The 17,049-nt window shown below is 37.2% G+C and overlaps 1 protein-coding gene across 1 annotated transcript in view; it reads left to right on the top strand.

Annotated features, from left to right (window-relative positions):
- The window catches only part of ush (Zinc finger protein ush), a 108,269-nt gene that overhangs the window by 58,426 nt on the left and 32,794 nt on the right, over positions 1-17,049 (top strand). Inside the window, exons 3-4 of the mRNA XM_067146016.2 lie at positions 5,517-5,882; positions 10,160-10,255. Of these exons, the coding sequence (XP_067002117.2) occupies positions 5,517-5,882; positions 10,160-10,255 (462 nt within the window). The remainder of the gene's footprint in view (positions 1-5,516; positions 5,883-10,159; positions 10,256-17,049) is intronic.

Genomic DNA, 17,049 nt, shown 5'->3' with positions numbered 1-17,049 from the left:
TTGTCATCCATTCTCTATAAATGTCCAATTATTATTATTATTATTATTATTATTATTATTATTATTATTATTATTATTATTATTATTATTATTATTATTATTATTATTATTATTATTACCATACCGGGCGAGTTGGCCGTGCGGTTAGAATCGCTCAGCTGTGAGCTTGTATCCGGGAGATTAGTGGGTTCGAATCCCGCTGTCGGCAGCCCTGAAGATGACTTTCCGTGCTTTCCCATTTTCACACCAGGCAAATGCTGGGGCTGTACCTTAATTAAGGCCACGGACGCTTCCTTCCCACTCCTAGGCCTTCCCTATCCCATCGTCGCCATAAGACCTCTCTGCGTCGGTGCGACGTAAAGCAAATAGCAAAAAAATAAATTTAAAAAGTACCATTATTTTGTTTCTTTCTTTCTTAATCCGTTTTCCCTCGAGGGTTGGTTTTTCCCTCAGACTCAGCAAGGGATCCCACCTCTACCGCCTCAAGGCAGGGTCCTGGAGCGTGAGACTTTGAGTCCGGGATACAGCTGGGGGAGGGATCAGTACCTCTCCCAGGCGGCCTCACCTGCTATGCTGAACAGGATCCTGGTTGGGAGGATGGGAAGATTGGAAGGTATAGACAAGGAAGAGGGAAGGAAGCGGCCGTGGCCTTAAGTTAGGTACCATCCCGGCATTTGCCTGGAGGAGAAGTGTGATACCACGGAAAACCTCTTCGAGGATGGCTGAGGAGAGAATCGAAGCCCCCTCCACTCAGTTGACCTCCCGAGACTGAGTGGACCCCGATCATAATTACTTTACAATTTTACATCTCAAAATTGGGAAGAAACGCCAGATTGATGGTGATTATTGTTTTAAGAGGAAGTACACCTAGGCAACCTCCTCTATATAACATTAATCAGAGAGAAAAAAATTGGAGGGTTCCGAAACTTCGAAAAATGACGACTTCGGCCAGAGAAAGACAAGGGCCACGAAGGACGTGTAAATGAAAGGCCTCGAGTGCTCTAATATCGTCGGGGTCGGAAAAGAACTAGAGTTGACACTGTACTAATGTGTTTTCTGTACTTTACAATCACTATTCATTCATTAGCATAAGAATAACAAGGAAACGAAAAAATCACGATTTTATTAACCTGTATGTCACAGATTGTATGCGTTGGTGCAACGTAATTTTTTTCCTATTTTGTTTTACGTCGCACCGACATAGATAGGTCTTATGGCGACAATGGGACAGGAAAGGCTTAGGAATGGGAAGGAAGCGGCCGTGGCCTTTATTAAGGTACAGCCCCAGCATTTGCCTGGTGTGAAAATGGGAAACCACACGGAAAACCATCTTCAGGGCTGCCGATAGTGGCAACGTAAATTACTAACAGAAAAATATAGATAAGAAATCTCGAAATTTACTGGTTTACTATCACATAGCTTACCCTAGTTTCAAAACAAAGACGATTAGAAACCTGACCGTACCCTTTAACTGTGCTCTTCTCTATTTAGGTTACAACAATTGTATCTGGATAAGAAAAAGAAAAGTAAGTTTCGATTGGATCTATGAGAGTAAAGATTGAGAGTCCAGCTTACAACAACAAATGTCGATTTTTCGTGCAGTTAATAAATAAACAAAAGTGAAGATCGATTGGGTACGGATCATTAGTGACCTTGTATTAATCAGTCTAAATGCCCACAATTCGCTCCAGCTTGTGGAGTCGTGTTGCAAGATCGGAAGGTTGAGATCCCAAAGGCCGACTCGGTTCTGATGTTCGCTGGGCGGGAGTTTAATGCATGTTGGAACACCTGATTTGATCGCTCGATGCTTATTTATGACGTTTAATGGAGTACACGTTTACCGAATTATTTCAACGTGCTTATCAAACAACACCATGTACCGTGTTTAATGATGCCGACCAGCTTGATGGAACAGATGGGGTCGCGAGAAGTCTTTCTTGTTTACTCCAGGATTCCGAGCACAGCTGAAGAACAAAATACCACAGCATAGCACATGGATACGATTCAAGAACTATTTTGTTGTTGTTAAGAGCGAATACATATGAGTCCCAGGGTGAAAACTATACCCTTCTACTGATGTTTCCGCGACGTGCTGATGAGTCTGAAAATCTCCATCACGTACAGTGGAGGGGGCGCGGTGGGGGGGGGGGGGGGGGAAGAAGCGATCTGCCATGAGGAAGAAAAAAATTCTCCATGTCAGGAAAGAAACCCCCTCTTCGCTACTCTGTTAAACATCTAATCATGGGGTCGAAGTAAATTTAGAGAGGGTGGAAAGCTTCCCTTCTTAACAAACGGACCTTTTCAGTGGGAAGGGGGGAATTAATTTAGATTTTTAGTAATTTAGAATATTAATTTAAATTAGGCCGAAAATGGGGAGGTAACAAGTTAAAACAGGTCGTAAGTTAGCCAAGAGCCGATGTTTGAAACGGGTATTCGGCTTCTTGATCCGTACGACCTGGTTTAAGAGTAGGTCGGTAGATTGATTAAGGAGGATTCTAGACTTGGCCATCTTGACTATTTTATTTACCTGAGATCTAATGAGCGGAATACGAAGTTCGGTCCGTGTCTTTTTATTGGATCTCAGGAGTGGGACTTTTATCATACTTTGTGGATCCCTAACGGAAGTGTAATAAGTACCATAACCTGAGAAAAAATAATATTACTAATATCGGTATTAATAATATTAATGACTTCATCTTTTTGTAATGGTAAACTATGTTGCTTTTTTTAATTAACGTGGATCATACAAGAAATAAAACCATTTGAAGGTGAACTTCCTATTTTCAAACTCCTTCCTCGAGTAAAATGTTCTTGCCTGTCCGCATGTCTTTTCGAGGGAAAAATTTTCAATTATTTAATCACTTTTAATGCATGTTCAGATGTAAGTAAAATGATTTCCAGAAATCTGTTCGGATCATATCCTTAGTAACCTGCGATAAACTCAAGTCCTGGCGTATTTCATTTTATACTTGGACTCGGTCAACGACAAGAGTTTGAACTGTATTCTAATAGGCCTAATAATAATAATAATAATAATAATAATAATAATAATAATAATAATAATAATAATAATAATAATAATAATAATAATTTAAAGAGGGACTCAAATGGATGTTGGAGTTAAATTATAATTGTTTGCTTTTGACTGGCAACCAATTAACTTCTCATCAAGGTTTCTGCAATTAAAGTTCACGTTAATTCAAGTGATACAAGTTCATGGTAATTCATGTGAGATTTTCGAAACGGGAAATCATTCTTTGGATTTCAAGTATTTCAATCAGAACTGTAATTTCCGTAGCCCCTCATCACATCGTTGGTAGTTACAAAAAATGCAGCTTGTGTTCCTTACATTTCAAATTCGGCGAGTACCTATAATTAAGCCTATTATATTAATTGCATGTTGATAATATTGCTTGTTATAATTATCAATCAGGGCATCATATGTATCCACCTGATCATCACTTTTATTCATTAAAGCAGTTCCTTTCCGCTCCCCCATTCCCTTAACCCCACCAACAGCGCGTGGCAACTCATCCAAATCTTGAATGACCCCAACTTGAAAGGTTCGATCCTGGCTTAGTCCGGTGGTATTTGAACGTGCTCAAATACTTCAGCTTCGTATCGGTATATTTACTGGCATGTAGAAGAACTCCTGCGGGACAAAATTCCGGCACCTCTGCGTCTCCGAAAACCGTCAAAAGTAGTTTAGGGACGTAGAAAATAATAATAATAATAATAATAATAATAATAATAATAATAATAATAATAATAATATAATCATCATCATCATCATCATGGATGGCGTCAGCTATCGTGTACAATTATTTTAATGTGACGCCATCTGGGCTGCCTGCGCTCAAATTTCGACGTTCCGTTTTACTCTACCAGATGGCATTGTAAACTGGGTCTCTCTTGGGCGATCTGTAGCTGAGATTTAATTAATTTTGTCAGGTAAACACCAAATGTGTAACTAGAAATATTTTACATGGCAACGACATGCCATGGAGTGGAGAATGGACTTTATACGCCCTTCAAAAAATCAGACTACCTCTCTCGGGTTTAAACCCGCGGCGATCTTGGAATCTGGAGTAGTTTTTAAACACATCCCTGTAGTTCTGACTCCACGTTAAACTGGAGGTCCCGTGACTATGATCACGTTATCAAAAATCATGTAAAACGACAAACTTTCTACCTTTTTTAAAATGTTCGTTGTACTGATTTTGGGGTTTGGAACGTCTTTCTCATCAGTTCATTGTGGGTGCAGGCAGGCCAATGAAGTAAGTTTCTGTGGTGTATGGCATTCACCATCCAAAATTTGCAAGAGGTTGATATGAGAAAGTAGAGTATATCATGAGATGGCTGCCTGTAGAACACCTGCCCTTTGGATTAAATGCATGATATCACAGTGGCCAGCATTTAAAACGCATTTCCCGATCGGTATAGTTAAAAAAAATAAAGGTATTTTTTTATTTATTCTTTACTAGCTGTTACCCACGGTTTCGCTCGCGAGGATTTCGTAAGTTGATAAAAGTAATTGTTCCTCGGTACTGCACCAAGACATTATTTGAAAATCCCTATAAAAACTCACCGAAATATTGCATTTCATTTACTCCAGAACCTCTTTGTAAACCACGTTTGTGGCATTGCCTTTTGGGGCTAAGATGACCAGGCTACTGGCAGAGCTAAATCTGGAACATGCGACATGGAAATCTACAGGTGAGAAACAGTCCTCCTTTAAGTCGTAAAAAAAAAAGAGTTTCTTTATTTCTAAAGGAGATTCCAAATACCAATTTTCATGTCTGTAACAGGTTAGGTTTTTGTGATATTGTAGATAATCTCACTGCTGTAGAATACTGGAGCTGACGTTGCCATGGTTACGGCAGTTCATTTCTTTATCCGATTCCCAGAGCAGGGGTAGTGTGGTGCCAATATCTCCATAACGGTTGGTTTTAGGGCCTTAAAACATGGTTTTCGGGCCCATAGGGCTTACCGAGTTTTGTTCTTTGCGTCAAGGGGCTTAAAATGAGCTTTGTATCGTCCTTGTACGACAAATTCAATTTCTGCTATTAGCGTATTATTTTTATATTTTATATATCTCCCCGTCGCCCCCCTCCCCCCCCCCCGTCGAATTGTTTTGAAAATAAAATACAGCCCATGTTACTCACTGGCAATGTAGCTTTCTATAGATGAAGTATTTTTTACAATCGATTCAGTAGTTTTTGAGTCTATCCGTTACAAACATATATACAAATTTTTCCTCTTTATAAGTTAATATTATAGATTTATTATTCACATGAGGAAATGAGTAATAACTTCTGGGAGTGAGTGGTTTTTACAGGACTTTATTATCGTATTTCTAATATACGATGAAAGTTCCTTTCCACTGAAGATCGTGAGTTGGCACTGGCAGTGGTATCTATCGGCAGTCTTACGAACTACAACAAGAGCTTGACTCCGAGGCGGTTGTCACGTAACCTACCAGATTATCGCTAAACCGTGTTATTTGTTGTCTGCAGGTGACGAGGACGAGTGGGGGAGCGACGCTGATGGCGAAGCGACGACTGCGGACGCAGTGAACACCTCGGCCGACGAGCAGGGAAATACCACCGCCAGCGCTACGGTCGCATCGTCTCCCGCCTCTGTCAGCAAAACGCCGCCTCCACCTTCATCTCCACACAGCGGCGGCTCGGACGCTGGTGTGACAGCGAAGTGCGAGGATGCGCCTCCACCGAGGCTCCGTCTCAACGCCAGCTTAGCCACTGACCCGGCGCTTCGAGCCTCTGCTGCGGCCACCAAGCCTGAACACTCCCCTAGTCCTGTCCTGCCTGCTACAGCTGCAGACATAGAGTATCTATCGACACTCGCTCCGGGATTCCCCGCAGGTAAGTGTTTTACATACAATGACTAGGCTAATCATTTAATAATAATAATAATAATAATAATAATAATAATAATAATAATGTAAATTTCACATTTCATAGAATATCAGTTCTTCTCTTGTTTATTATTATTATTATTATTATTATTATTATTATGATTATTATTATTATTATTATTATTAAGCCCAGAACACTGTCTCCTAATAGAAGCTCAAACAAGTTTGTTAGTTTAATGACCCTGTCTAGGTTTAAAGTTTGGCTTTGACCATATAAAAGTGAGGTATGTGCGATGTTAAGTAATCCCATTCCTTACGCAATGACGCGCGGGCATTCAATGACAGCTGATAGTGAAACTCTGGGGGATCCAACCAGCCTTCAAATTATTATTATTATTATTATTATTATTATTATTATTATTATTATTATTATTATTATTATTATTATTATTATTATATCTCGCTGGACTTCCCTACTCATATTTGAGTGTTTGGAAGAATTTAGTAAATTGCTGTCATTTTATTTAAATTGTTCTTTCATTTGCTATTACTGACGCAATCCCGGAGCCGCTCCAATTCTCCGGAGATAGACTTACCGAATCCTTAACATCAAATTACAGTTCTTGGTAACAATTAAGGAATACGAAGAATAAGCACGTGGCACTAACAGCTCGTAAGGGACCTAAATCTGCCAAGACTAGTACTGTCCAGTTAAACGGCCTGCAAAGATCCTGTTGGAGAGGCATGTGTTCGGCATGAAACATAATAGAAACAGTAACACGATCTGGTTACTTATTTATGAAAAGAGTATTGAGTTTCATTTCAATGTCTTATTTTTATGACATTGAAGAGAACACTTGCTTGTTTTCTTTCTTTTTTTTTACGAAATGGAAACAAGTAAGCGTTGTTTTCAGTTAATAAACGTAGGCCTAAATACAGTATAACGAGATGTTAGCAAATTTAACGTGTTTCTTCTCATTATTTGATATGATCTCAAATATCCTTATTTTGTTTTCATACATAGTGACTGTGTACCGTATTATTTTTTAAAGGCATCTAAAACAAATTCAAAAATCTGTTTTTTTTTTGTTTTTGTTTTGAATGAGGCTGTTAAGTTCATGTGTCAATGTACTAACGAACGGAGTAATAATAATAATAATTTTTATTTTTAACTCCTTATTTTATTGTTAAAATGTTTTATCAAATGACCAGCCTTAATGGCTGTAAATTTTGTGGATAACCTTGCAATTGATTAATTAATTAATGTTTATTTTTTATTTTAATGATATTTGTTCGGGGCGTCGCCATGTGGATCTTTTGCTCCTATTAATTAATGTTTGTGTGCTCATTGTATGCACATAATCAGACTTTAAATGTTATACTTCATGCCACATTTGGATTATGACTAATATATGATAATGAAGATGATGATGATGATGATGATGATGATGATGATGATGATGCCTAAATAATAAAACACATGGGTGGTACTTTATACCGTGATCACATTACGACCTAACACATGAATTTCAATTGTTCTATAGCCGGTCTGGCCAACTTGTTTTATGGCGTGATCTGCATTTTACCCCCATTAAAACCAACCAACATATATTTACCACCTCCTCAGTATCACAAGCACAAAGAAGTCTACATACCGGTACGTGCATTTTAACTCATTCAAAATACTGATTGGAATCTACAAATACAATATTTGGAGATACTAATACTTAAAGAAAGGTACTGTGTTAGAAGAATGTGGTTTCATGTCCTCTGCCAGGCTTCCAAATAGGCGTATATTGTGACAAAGGAGAATCTCAAAGGAACTTCTCAAGTAAGATCCGTTAAACTGGAGCGGTGTTTGATCCTCGTTAGTTCAATTAGAAAAATGCAGATACATAGCAATGTTGCAGTGTTGCCAACTTATATTTTCAAGATCCGCTAAATACTACTAAAAATCCGCTAAAATTCCGCTAAGAAATCCGATCTCAAATAATGAGCAATTATAAAAATAAATAAATAATTAATTAAATAAATTAATAATAATAATAATAATAATAATAATAATAATAATAATAATAATAATAATAATAATAATAATAATAATGATAAATGTCTGCACTCACCTGATCTGTGAGTTTCACTGGGATTAACCCTCTGTCTGCGAGCCGGCGAGTTAAAACTTGTAGACGTTTTACTGCCGGGTGCAAACTAGGTGAATCCCCTACCTCAGGGGCCACACACAGAACAGGCCAGTTCATTAAACGGTCTTCCTTCATAGCATAAATATAAATGTTACTCTCTCACAGTTTCATTATCTGTCGTCATTCGTCAACTAAGAGATAAGTAACCGTTCCCCACGCATTACAAATTTATGATACCATCAAATCCAAATAACATGTTTTCCTCATGTGACTGCTAGCTCCTGACAAGAAATACGGACTAGCTCGGAGACAGACTGGAGTATGCATTTTTTTTTAAAACGTAAAATGGATAAAACACTAAATTCCGCTAAAATAAGTCTAGAATTTCGCCAAAAAATCCACTGTCCGCTAAATTATATATTTCTCCGCCGACAGTCTTCTAATTCCGCCAAATTTAGCGGAAAATCCGCCAAGTTGGCAATACTGCAATGTTGATCCAAAACAAGAATGTTGCATTTCATATTTAAATATATTGTCATACATAATTTTCAAAATTCTTCCCACCGAGCCTTTAAGTTATTACCGGTATCTCATTCTCAAGAGATGCACTATCCATGAAGATCATACTGTTTTTTTCCTGCAATGTTGTATGTGAGTCTTCTCTTACTGGGAAAAATTATATATTGATCAATAAGTATATCAGATATTCCTGAAGTTGAATCTAGATTCAAGGTCCCAAGGAACGATGTCAACTTCAACAACAAATTTCTCGATTTCAGTATCAAACATTCAAGGTACTTTTGATCTTGCAGGCATGGAAAGTGGTGGAAATTTTTTGATTGAAGTTCAATAATCATCAGTTTGGTTTTCATAGGAAGGAATGAAGCCAATATTTGTTAGCAGTACCGGATTACCGAACAGGCAGAGTAGGAACTCGAAGAAACAAAAACTTCGCATTAAAAGTCCTCTATTAGTGTAATGACCCTATTAAAAATTTAAACTACAATAACGATATACAAGTTTGCGTTACACTTTGTCTGTTTGAAGCTCATCTTCTGTCAGCTGTCAGTTTCGAAAAAACTTCGGTGCAGCCTGACGTTTAACAAAATATAATTCTTTACAAGAAAAACAAAAGCCACGATAAATTAATTTTTGTTAGTTGCTTTACGTCGCACCGACACAGATAGGTCTTATGGCGACGATGGGACAGGAAATGGCTGGGAGTGTGAAGGAAGCGGCCGTGGCCTTAATTAAGGTACAGCCCCAACATTTGCCTGGTGTGAAAATGGGAAACCACGGAAAACCATTTTCAGGGCTGCCGATAGTGGGGTTCGAACCTACTATCTCCCGAATACTGGATACTGGCCGCACTTAAGCGACTACAGCTATCGAGCTCGGTATTTTTTTTTTGAAAATATAGTGCAGTTGATGTTCTCAAACATTAGGACAGTGGTAAGAATTTATCGCCCTAGGTGTGTCATGTCACAAACGCCATTCGTGAACAAAACTGCTGAAAAATTGTCATCGGTCTAGAAAGGCACTAGAACGACGGAACCCACATGCCATTAAGGCCACTGAATACGATGTCTTGCAAAAGACAGACTTCAAAAATACTCTGTAAGACTTCACCACAAAAATATAGGATATTGAATATTTAAAGTGTTGATGGCTTATTAAATTTCATATTTTAAATTTTTGTTGTGCATTATTCTGGAATATTGTTTAATTTGCCTAATATTCAATAAATGGTATTAAATAATATGTGTTAACTTGCTTCTTGACATTGTTACTATATTTTAATACAACTGGTTTATTAATATTTTTGGTCGATATAATTAAAACGTACTAGGAGACGAGATTTCGTTTGCGTAGGGACTTCAACAGGGTTTAATCCAGCACTGGTTTTCTGTCTTCCTTTGAGTTCTATATTCATATAATTTAGTTTGCCAGTGAAATCTGTCAGAAATCTAAGTCGCAGAGCTAATGAATTTGAATATTCCTCGCTCAAAAAACGTTCAGCTATCGACCAAAAATAAGGCCGCGTTCGGCATGTTGGCCAGGCCTGATATATAATGAGCATGACCATAAATGCAATAGTTACACATTAATGGAATTAATGCAGTTTTCCTTGTTGGATTTTCAGCTCTAGCTTCAAATCCATACTTCTGCTTGCCGCCATTGCCAGAAGGGGCTGTCATTGCTGCCCACAATAAACCTGAAGGCCATGAATCCAGACAACGTAAGTAGTGCGAGGAATAACAAACGTTTATCAGTTTAATGAAAGTAAATTGCTGCGATTGAGCTCTCTGATTCTGAATTCATTTTTATCTATCACTGATTAATGACGTACCTACTTCACATTATACCCAATCGATAAATCAAACTTCAGAGAAATTAATCAACCGAAAGAAACGGAAACTGAACTTAAACACTCTATAAGGAGAAAATACTGTCGTAAAAGCGTGAAGTGTAGGGAATGATAATATTGACACTAAGATATGTAGAACATAAAACACGAACTTGCCGAGAGTGTCCGAGGACAAGTTCGGCTCGCCAGGTGCAGGTCTTTCGATTTGACGCCCGTAAGCGACCCGCGCGTCGTGATGAGGATGAAAGATGATGATGAAGACGACGACACATACACATAGTCCCCGTGCCAACGGAATTAACAATTATAATTAAAATTCCCGACCCTGCCTGGAATCGAACCCGGCATCCCTGTGACCAAAGGCCAGCACACTAACCATTTAGCCATGGTGCCTACCAGAAATTAAAGGTCTCAGGAGAAGAATCACCTAACATAGCAGCTCAGCTTGTCTTGTGAACATAGGCACTATTTAGGGTTACTATACGTTCCTGATTTTTTGGGACAGTTCCAGATTAGTGGCCTGTCACAATGTCCCGAAAGTGCTTTTCGCAGTGGCGGCGGCTTTTCAGGAGCTCTTAGCTCGCGAACTCTCGGTTTATCTGAATGGAAATAGATTCCGTGCATACGGTAGTTCAAAAGTCTCTTTTCGACACTTGATTAACAATATCGACTTTTATCAAAGACCGATCAATCAATCAATGTATCGATCAGTGAATCTGTCACCACTAATCTTCATTGAGGGCAATCGCCGAATGACAGATTCCCTGTCTGTTGTTTATCTAGTATTTTCTTAAATAATTTCAAAGAGCTTGGAAATGTATCAAATATCCCACTTGGTAAATTATGTCAGTCCGTAACTCTTCGTCCTATAATCGAATATTTGTCCCAATTTTTCATTTTAAATTCCAACTTGATCTTCAAATTGTGATCTTCCCTTCTCATACCGCACAGTGGAGCAGTTCGTCTCCTTACTCCCAGGTCTTCCCAGCCCGAAGTTTGCAAACATTTTCGTAACACTGCTCTTTTGTCGGAAATAATAAAGCAAAAATTGTGCTGTTTTTCTTTGTATTTTTTCCATTCCTCGAATCAAGTAATCCTGGTGAGGGGTCCCATACACTGGAACCATAAATTAATGGTGGTCTTACTATTGACTTCTATGCCCCTAACACTCTTATAACCATATGAAAAGATCTGTACCCTCTGTTTACAGTCCTGTTTGTAATTACCCCAAGAAATGTAATTTCCTTATATTAACACCTAGATCCTTACAGTGATCCATATGAGGTACTTTCACCCCATCAACACAGTAATGAAAACTGAGAGGACTTTTCCTTTTGGTGAAACTTACAACCTGACTTTTCACACGGTTTACCATCATACCATTCACTGCCGTCTATCTAACAGCATTGTCTAGGTCATTTTGTCGTCGCTCACAATCACAGTATAACATAATATAAATCATAACAGTATAACAAGATCTAGCCTAACAACCAGCGATGGGTAGTTCGTCAATGAGTCGTTCAAAATGAACGCTTCACTCCTATGAAGTAGTAGTAGTAGTAGTAGTAGTATTTATTCATTCATCACGTCGTTTACATATTTACAGGACTCTGTTTTATATATACATAACTCTTCTAATAACATTATTACTTGAGAAATATTAATCTTATAACTAAACCACATATATTACAGAAGTAGTAGGACATATTATCAACATATTAATACTTAAAATAAATTGAACTACTAACTATCTCTTGCACACATTAAATAAATTATTATTATTATTATTATTATTATTATTATTATTATTATTATTATTATTATTATTATTATTATTATTATACAAAATCACACCAACCTCATCAGAGTCGAGTAGGTATCAGTAAAATACCACGTAAGGTGAAACCTTGTGTGTGGTAATTTTAGAATATTAATTACATAGTGAGAAATATATTTTAAATGATGCCTGAAATACGAGTATGGGTATGAGTGAATGACGGATATGATCAACAGCACATGGTGGAGCATTGAATAGAAATTGGATATGGTGACGTGATATTCTCATTTAGTTATTTCTTCCATAACAGTTTTATTATCCCTGACAAAGGATTTAAGACACTTCAGACTCATTTTCTGACCTAATAAAGTAGTTTGTAAAGAACCGGGAAGGACATTAAAGAATTTTGGAATGAAGTACAAGAAATTGCGCTTTGTTGTGCTAAGTTTGGGTTTGTATAACATACAACGGTGGTTCATCTTACTGCGTGTTGAATATTCATGTTTAATGTTCTCAATTATATTTTTGTTTTTGTTAATATATTTGTATATTTCAAGGGCATAGAGCTGTTTTACATTAAATATATTTGCTTCAGCATATAATTGACTACTTGGGTATAATCTTCCTTTCTGGTACATTATTCGTAATATAAGGTTTTGAACAACCTGTATTTTATTGATTACATTTTTGTAGGCTCCTCCCCATGCCAAAATTCCGTAGCTAAGAATAGACTGAACTAAAGCGTAATAAACCTCTCTAAACAATTTTATACTGGATATGTATTTTAAATTATGAAATATATAAACAGTTCTTCTGATTTTCTTTCTTAAATCGGTAATGTGACTTTTCCATTTCATGTTCGAATCAATTAATAATCCCAAATACTTAACATTATTTACTTTATAAATTTTGTAGCAGTTACAATTAAATTTACAGTTGATGTTGTGTACAATTAATTCATTAAAATCGTTTCGTGTATCTGTTACAGAAAAATTCATAAATTTTGTCTTTTTAATGTTTAGAAATAATTCATTATTATCTAACCATGCTTTAACTTTAAGCAGTGCTCGAGTTGCTCTCTGTCTGACGAGATTCCAGCTATCACCCTCAACATAAATGACTGTATCATCTGCATATGTTACGACGTGCGTATGTTCGGCATTTGCTATTGTTTTCTCTAGATCGTTAATAAATAGAATAAACAATAAAGGACCTAATACTGTGCCTTGTGGGACACCCTTTATTATCCTCATTGGTGTGCTTAGATGTTGATTAATTTTGACATACTGTACTCGATCTGTCAAATAACTCTCAAGCAAATCCAGCACATTACCCCTAAAGCCGTATTTTTCCAATTTCTGGAGGAGCAAGCGGTGTGACACACTATCGAATGCCTTTTCAAGGTCGAGAAATATCCCTGTGGAGAGCAGAGAAGAATTAAGATTTTCGTATATTCTATTTGTTAAGGCGGATATAGCATCAGTCGTTCCGAGATTTTTAATGAATCCAAACTGTCTGGGCGAAAGTATTTGGTGTTTTTCTAAAAATTGGTAAATATTGTTCTTTAAGCATTTCTCGAATATTTTTGATATTGTTGTAGTTATCGAAATGGGTCTGTAATTTCTAATGTCATAAATATTTCCAGACTTGTGAAGAGGTTTTACTATTGTTGTTTTAAGCTGTTTTGGAAAGTAACCTAAGGTGAAGGAATCATTGATAATATTCAGCAACGGTTCCTTTAATGACTCTATATTTTCTTTAATAATTCGAGCCGAAATATTGTCTATTCCTACAGCTTTGTTTTCATGTACTTCACTCAAACATCTCTTCAGATCGTATTCTGTTACCGGTACAAGGAAGCAAGTATGAGGGTTGCGAGCGATATTTAATGTGGGGTCGGAAATCTGTCTGTGATGCTTTGCTTTCTCAGTGGTTTCGTTAATGAAATAATTGTTAAATTTATTAGAGATATTTATGTCATCTTTCCAGATTTCACCTTTATATCTGATTTCCTTGATCTCTTCTTTTCTAACTGACCTTTGTGTTATTTCATTGACTATGCCCCAGACCTTACCCCGGTTATTTGAATTGCGATTGATCAGATTCCTATAGTACTCAGTTTTCGTTTTCATAATTAGATCATTTAGTTTGTTCCTATATTTCCTGTACTGTTCTTTAATTTCCAAGTTATCCTTATTTTTTAAATATTGTTGATAAAGTCGGTCTCTTGTGTGAATAGATTTTACCAAACCGTAAGAAATCCATTCTGTTCTTTTGACTTCCTTTGATTTCAATTTAACAGTGGACAGGCTCATGCAGCTTTTAATTGTATTCACGAATTTATCAAGTTTGATATCTAAATCACTGCTGTTTAAGATGTCTCCCCAATTTATTTTACTTAAATGATTTTTAAGCTCAAAATGATCTATTTTAAAACAGTTACGTCGAAAATTTGGTATATTATTAGGGACCGAGGCATTTTGAATGTTGAGACTTACTATTATAGGATAATGATCTGAAATTTTACTTTGAGAGATGATAGACAGAATGTCGTCATTTCTCAACCTACTTTTAATCAAAGCATGATCAATACAGGATTTACTTGTACCAGATACTCTAGTAGGATTGTTTATTAAGGACTGAAAATTTCTTTCTTGTACCATGTTGAGATATTCGTCACAGTCGTGTTCATTTAAAAGGTCTATATTTGTGTCCCCTATTATCAGTTCGGTTTCAACATGGCATCTATCTTGGATATAATGATCTAACGCACTGAGAAACCGCTGTTTGTGATATTCATGTGACCGATATACTCCTGTAATAGCTACTTTCTTGTTGTCATAGTTAATTACTACTCTGAGAAATTTAAAGTCATCGTACTCAATAACCACTCAATTTCAGTGAACTGGTAGTTCAAACACTTCACAGTTCTGACCGTTGCCTACGTTATAACACAAGGCCTGGAAATAGAGCCCGTAAAACGCTATCGAAGTGGTCACACTGAAGTTCAATGCCGGGCCGCTAGGATCGCTTTCTTGCCCCTGTCTACCAGGTTCGCGCCTTTGAACGTGCTTATTAACTGAGTTGGTTGTGAATGTATTATATATTCGTCTGATGTTAAGCATTCGCAGTTCCAGTCATAGATTATTCGCGAGAAATTAAAGGTAGTGGAATTTCGTTTCACAAGTTTCCAGTGAATGTTCAATGTTCGAAACATTATACAGAGGAAGTATTACGCATGAGATACGACTTCAAGCTGATGAAATTAGGTCTCTGTTCCTAAGTTTTGATCCGAGTTACGTCATAAAAATCGGGCGGTCCCAAAATTTGTTACTGGACTTTTTTGTAAACAATGCTACCGTGATCGGCGATCATTTGAGAGGCCTCTTCAAACTCAGAAATTTTAAATTAGGAAACCAACCAGAAAAATAATTTGCCCAACAAATTTGGCGAAAATGAATGTAGCAAGAGCTAAAAATATTGTATTTTCCCCTGTTGAAAAGTATGGAGGTGGTTTGTCCCGAGATGATTAAATAAGTTTAAAATAAACCATTTGTTTTATGGAGCATTTTATGAAATTGTTCGATGCGCATGATATCTGCAACACTTCACATGGGATATATTCAAGTAATGAGAACAAACGAGCATCTTTTAGTGCTGAAGATGAACGCCTCAGTTGGTTAATTAATGATTTCCTGTCATATATTAAGAAAATTCAAACGCATTCAGAGAAAGTAAAAAACGATTCATGAGGGAAATGTATCAGGCATGATGTTGACTACCCAGTCCACTGTGGCCTGCGTAAAATACCTCATAAGAATACATTTGCATTATGCATTGCCGAGGAACCTAACAAGCGATAATATCGAGCTCTTCTTCAGCTACCTAAGACGCCAAGCGGAATGCAATGACATTATGGTTCGTGTGGCAAAAGAAAGAAAAGTCTGTAAAAGCTATTTAGAACATATCTCTTCTCCAGCTACTCAAAATCCAACATTGTATCTTATTCGTTTTCAAGATTGAGGAGCCCTCAGATACCGAAAATCATCGTCTGTGGCACTTCTGCAGTGAACGACGGAATTTGTCACCTCCGCTACGCAGTACTTGCCCCGAAGAGAGTTTCTAAAAGGTATACGTTTTTTCCGAAAGACATGTTCAACAGTGAAATTATGTGTAGAAAGTGTAAAGACGACAAAACACCTCTTTTTCTACTATAAACATTTCTGAGACCTCTATTAGACCACATTGCTTCGAGCCACTCAAGTACAAGAGAGAACGTTTCGAAACTTGATAAGAAGCCCCTCAAAAGGAAAGTTTTGAAACTTCAATGACATATCCAAGCCAATGCAGCACCGCTCTATAAATAAAGTACTGTCAATACTCGCAAAAACATTCAGTTATTTTTATTTGGGATATAATTTACTTATTGACATATACGGCCATGCGAATACAAGGGGGTAAGAAAGCGATCCTAGCGGCTGAATGGTGAACTAGGATGCCACCCGTTTCCGTGAGTGCATTTCAAAGCCTTGTATTATAGCGTAGGCAACGGTTCTGACACTTCATAACATTCACAACTCATTTGATTCGTCTGTCGCACTCTCAGCCCCTCCCACTGTCTGCTTCATTCATAACCCCTTCACTCCCAGGCACACCTATCTACCTGTTCTTAAGGCGGGTTTACACGCTACGATAAATCGTGACGATGTGATTGTAACAATTCATTGTTATAAATAAATCGAAAGAGTTAGTACTGTTTACACACAGCGATGTCTTGTCCAATATTTATTGTTGAAGCGGTACAACGCAATCAGCTGTTGTTGCGATGGAGGAAGTACTGAAGTAGACGTTCAGGAGGTCAAGTTTTAGAAAAAGCAAAAATTGTTCG

The sequence above is a fragment of the Anabrus simplex genome, chromosome 4, assembly GCF_040414725.1.
Source record: "Anabrus simplex isolate iqAnaSimp1 chromosome 4, ASM4041472v1, whole genome shotgun sequence".
In the NCBI taxonomy this organism is placed as follows: Eukaryota; Metazoa; Arthropoda; class Insecta; order Orthoptera; family Tettigoniidae; genus Anabrus; species Anabrus simplex.
Note: the sequence above shows the minus strand (reverse complement) of the source record. Positions and strands in the feature narration are given on the sequence as shown.